At 33.2% G+C, this 5,309-nt stretch overlaps 1 protein-coding gene across 1 annotated transcript; it reads left to right on the top strand.

Annotated features, from left to right (window-relative positions):
* The first annotated feature begins 466 nt into the window (after positions 1 to 466).
* Positions 467 to 4,989, top strand: LOC112008802 (putative receptor-like protein kinase At3g47110). The gene is made up of 3 exons (XM_065781065.1): positions 467 to 3,176; positions 3,474 to 3,892; positions 4,628 to 4,989. The coding sequence occupies exons 1-3, from the start codon at positions 467 to 469 to the stop codon at positions 4,682 to 4,684; spliced, it is 3,186 nt and encodes a 1,061-aa protein (XP_065637137.1). The 3' UTR covers positions 4,685 to 4,989.
* The last annotated feature ends 320 nt before the right edge of the window (positions 4,990 to 5,309 follow it).

Genomic DNA, 5,309 nt, shown 5'->3' with positions numbered 1-5,309 from the left:
TAAATCCTAGCATCTTCTCTTAAGTAATTTTTTCTAATTGTTTTCGGCAATTGTTGAAATGATATGTTCTTATTAGTAAAGTATATAAAAGAGATATTGGCCCAATTATAAGTTTTTCATTTTTTTATTTTATTATTATTTTTATTGAGTTCCAAATATAACTTTATTACTTAACAAATTAGAAAACAATTATGAAGGTCTTCCACTTTACATTGTATGGGTGTCAGTCATCTGTCATAGACAATTACATATTTTGACAAAGTCTGCATCTATAATCCGTAAGTCCCAATTGTATTTTGGATTCAGTCCGATCCACATCACTAAACTAAGGTTGCGTCATTGTTCTTTACTTGGTATAAATGTCCTTGCTTTCCTTGATCAAAGAACCAAAAAGAATTGTGCTTTCAATACTGAACCATAAGCAGTGAAATCAAACAACAACCACTCGTACCAAGAAACACTCTGCATGGGGCTTTCCCAGTTGAGTTCAGTTCAACCATCCTCACGCACCTCATCTTTTTGTATACGTGCCTTTGTTCATTTCTGGTGGTTTGGCTTGTTAGTCACCTCTGTGGTTTGCGGGAATAATGAGACGGATAGGTTGGCATTGCTTGAGTTCAAAGCCGAGATCACTCATGACCCTCTTGAGGTTTTGAGTTCTTGGAATGACAGCATCCACTTCTGTCAATGGCGAGGGGTCACCTGTGGTCGTCGACATCAGAGGGTCACAGCATTGGACCTGCAATCTCTGAAATTGGTAGGCTCCATATCACCACATATTGGAAATTTAAGTTTTTTGAGAAATATAAGCCTCCAAAACAACAGCTTTTATAATGAAATCCCTCCAGAAATTGGCCGCTTGTTTAGATTGCAAAGCTTATCATTGTTTAACAACACAATGAGTGGCAAAATTCCTAGCAATATATCTGGTTGCTCCAACCTTGTTGTGCTTAGTGTCGGTTCTAACCAGCTGGTAGGAGAAATTCCTATGACATTTGCCTCCATGACAAAGCTCCAAATTATTGCTTTTCACTTTAATAATCTAACTGGAAACATCCCACCTTTTTTTGGAAACTTTTCGTTTCTAGTTTTGTTATCTGCCTTTGGGAATAACTTGGAGGGGAACATCCCTCATACTTTTGGCCAATTGTCCAAGCTTTCAATGTTTTCTTTGGGTCAAAATAGGTTGTCTGGTACAATTCCTCCCTCAATCTTCAATTTGTCTTCATTAAGACAATTTAATGTAGGATATAACAAAATCCATGGGCATCTTCCATTGGACATAGGTACCACACTACCAAATATTGAAGTATTAAGCATTGCCAATAACCAATTTACTGGATCTATCCCTGCTTCAATATCCAATGCCTCAAATCTAGACAAACTTGGATTGGGTGATAATCAACTAAGTGGAAAAGTCCCCCCTTTAGAGAAGCTAGATAGAATTTTGTTAATTTTTATTCAGTATAACAATCTTGGAAATAGAGAAGAAAATGACTTGAATTTTCTCTGTTCTTTGATAAATGCTACCTATTTGACTAATCTGTTTATAAATTCCAATAACTTTGGGGGAGAGTTGCCCAAGTGCATTGGCAATCTATCAACTACTCTTACTATGTTGGTTCTAGATAATAATAAGATATCTGGAAAGATTCCGATTGAAATAGGAAATTTGATCAACTTGTTGACACTTGAAATGTGGCAAAACAAATTATCTGGTAATATTCCTTCTGAAATTGGAATGCTTCAAAAATTACAATATATGATATTAAGTACAAACAATTTCTTTGGGAACATTCCGTCCTCTCTTGGAAATTTAACAGCCTTGACAAAATTGTATTTAGATGAGAATAATCTTCAAGGCAACATCCCTCTAAGTATAAGCAGCTGCCAAAATTTGTTTACTTTGAATCTTGCTAAAAACAATCTCAGTGGTTCAATATCCCCACAAGTTTTTGGCCTCTCATTCTCACCAACTTTTCTAAATTTGTCTTCCAACCAATTTACCGGTGCCTTTCTCATGGAAATAGGAAATTTTAAAAATCTAAATGGATTGGATATTTCCAAAAATATGTTTTTTGGAAACATTTCAGCAAGTCTGGGAAGCTGCATAATGCTAGAATATCTATACATGGGAAGCAACTTTTTCCAAGGGCTCATTCCTTCATATTTGGAATCATTAAGAGGTCTTCGATGTTTAGATCTTTCAAACAATAATTTGACTGGCCAAATTCCAAAATTTTTGGAGGCCTTTGTCTATTTGGAATATCTGAATCTGTCTTACAACTATTTTGAGGGAGAGGTGCCCACAGACGGAGTTTTCAAGAATACAAGTGCAACTTTCCTTGAGGGAAATGGTCAACTTTGTGGGGGGATACCTGAGTTTCAGCTTCCTAAATGCAAATACGAAGAATCCAACAAGAGGAGATTGACCCTTACCTTGAAGTTAGTAATCTCTATATCTTCTGCTTTTTTTGGAGTATCTTTGGTTCTATCTGTTCTACTTCTTTATTCTATAAGAAAGAAAAGAAAAGATAACACCTCAAGAGACTCACAAAATTTGCTTTTGTGTCTATCTTACCAAAGTCTCCTAAATGCAACTGATAAATTCTCTCCCGTGAATCTAATTGGTGTGGGTAGCTTTGGATCTGTGTATAAAGGAATTCTTGATCAAGGTGGACAAGTAGATATGGTTGCTGTGAAGGTGCTCAACCTTCTGCATCATGGAGCTTCCAAAAGTTTTATAGCTGAGTGTGAGGCTCAACGAAACATTAGACATCGAAATCTTGTAAAGTTACTTACATCATGTTCTGGTATTGACTATCAAGGTCATGATTTTAAAGCTTTGGTATATGAGTTCATGGAAAATGGAAACCTAGACGAATGGTTGCATCCAAGGGATGAGGTTCTTGACAAAAAAAAGAATTTAAGTCTTCTTCAGAGATTGAATATTGCCATTGACGTTGCTAATGCATTGGATTATCTTCATCATCATTGCCAGACACCAATCATTCACTGCGACCTCAAGCCTAGCAATATTCTTCTTGATGATGAAATGATGGGACATGTAGGTGACTTTGGCTTGGCAAGATTTCTTTTTGATGCAACCCAAGATTTTTCTGTTGATCAATCAAGCTCCATCGGAATAAGAGGAACAATTGGTTATACTCCTCCAGGTGAATATCATTATCATTTTAAATAAAAAAGTATATCAATTGTATTTCCTTTTCCCTTTATCTTTCACTATATTTTAGACCCTAAAAGAACAATGTTAATAAGGATGTTTTGTAGTTAGAAGATTGAATGTTATATAACAAAAATTTCCATTTATCTTAATTGTTTTCTTTTTACATGCCACTGAAAAATCTTTTCTAAGACTTGTAGGTTAAAAATATCTTATCACATTTTTTTTTTCTTTTTTTGGGTACAAAACTATGCTCACATGTTACATATGTGTTATGTTTAATTTCCAGAGTATGGTATGGGAAATGAGGTGTCAACATATGGTGATGTCTATAGTTATGGCATATTGTTGCTAGAGATGTTCACAGGTAAAAGGCCTATTGATAACATCTTCCAAGATGGGTTAAACCTTCATGACTTTGTTAAAGGTGCTTTGCCAAGACAAGTAATTGACATTACAGATCCTCTTCTTCTTTCTTGGAAAAGTGAAGAGGGAGAGGCAACAATGATCGACATTACTTGCAGTGAGGGTCAAAATGGAAGTCCAATAATTCAAAATTGTTTGATTGTGATACTTGGAATTGGTGTTGCTTGTTCCGTCGAACTTCCAAGTGAAAGGATGAACATAGGTGCTGTTATAATTGGGCTACGTTCAATTCAACAAAAACTTCTTGAACTAATGTGCATAGACAAAGGCTTCAAGGCACAGGTAAATTTTTTTTGTCTTGGGGTAAGAATGGGTCATTTATATAGTGATTAGAAAGGGACACTTGGTAGTTTTCCACACCAAGTGATCTAATCTGATAAGGCCACTCCAAATGTTTTAAGATTTATGTTAGTATTTTTTTTATTCGAGCAAATCTGAAAATTAAAAATGGTGCTACTTGAAATTTGATAATCTCATAATGCTATACATAAATTGGGAATAAGTCCAATTACTCTTGTTTAATACCTAAACACGTAATATGACACTGAAATCTATTTTCTATTTGGTGATTTATCTTATTGTAGTGGTTCACAAGAAACTGGCTTATATCTTATTACTCTCGATTTTCAGAGGCCTCTCTCGATGACATAAGATTATTGTCAATTGTACTGAATTATTGACATAGATATTTGGAGGCTACAAAGTTAAATTTAACAGATTTGTTAAGTTTATTTATTCTAAAATCTAAATAAAATTTAAGTAAATGGTTATCAATTCCAAAAATACCGAATGATTTGGGATTTGCCAATTTCACAAATGGACATTCTTGCATCATGATTTTCTTACTAGTAACGCATAATTGAATGTTTATGTTACAAATTAAGTAATTGATAGTGAATATCTTTAGAATCCCTTTTACTTCGGGAAAATGTCATTCAACATACCATCGATTTTTTTTTTTTTTTGAAATTCAAAGCTTATTGTTCTAATATATTGAATTATCTTCCTTTTCCACAGGTGGACAACGATGATGACTATTATGAAGGTGGTCATCATGATTTTCCAAGTTTATGATACATAACATTGGAGCAAATAAATAATCTTGAAGCTTCCATTTATAGATTTCTTATGGAAGTCACACACACACACACATATATATATATATATATATATATTCTGTATCAAGTATGTCAATTTTCTTCACATAAAAAAAAGTATGTAAATTTTCTTCTTTAATTAACTTTTATTTTAATGTACCATTGAATAATATATTAACGTGTCTTTGTGTTAAAATCTCTTTCCCTCTCCCTGGACCCTTGTGTGTGTGTGTGTGTTTGTTTCTCAATAAAAAGACCCTATAGAATTTACATGCTCAAGAAAATTTAGACTTGATATGTATATAGTATTAATGTATGCAACAATGCATTATGTCTTTACTCATTCTCAAAACTAATAATAACTTCCTTCTCAAAAAAAAAAAAAAAACACTAGTAATAACTTATCAATTATGATATCACCATAATATTTTACTACTATGACTTTACACATTCTTCAATATAAATGTAATTTATAATATAAAATATATGTAATACAAATAGCTTGAGAGAGACATCATTTATTTATTTTTACTTTATACTCACTTGCAATCTAAATGTTTATATTTTTATAAACAACTTTACACATTCTTCAATCTAAATGT

Source organism: Quercus suber, unplaced genomic scaffold (genome assembly GCF_002906115.3).
Source record: "Quercus suber isolate HL8 unplaced genomic scaffold, Cork oak 2.0 scaffold_256, whole genome shotgun sequence".
Taxonomy (NCBI): Eukaryota; Viridiplantae; Streptophyta; class Magnoliopsida; order Fagales; family Fagaceae; genus Quercus; species Quercus suber.
This window is presented reverse-complemented; position numbering and strand designations above follow the sequence as displayed.

Coding starts and splice junctions, on each gene's coding strand:
- LOC112008802 (XM_065781065.1), top strand. CDS start 467: ATGGGGCTTTCCCAGTTGAGTTCAGTTCAACCATCCTCACGCACCTCA. Junction 3,177..3,473: donor AATTGGTTATACTCCTCCAG/GTGAATATCATT, acceptor TTTAATTTCCAG/AGTATGGTATGGGAAATGAG. Junction 3,893..4,627: donor ACAAAGGCTTCAAGGCACAG/GTAAATTTTTTT, acceptor CCTTTTCCACAG/GTGGACAACGATGATGACTA.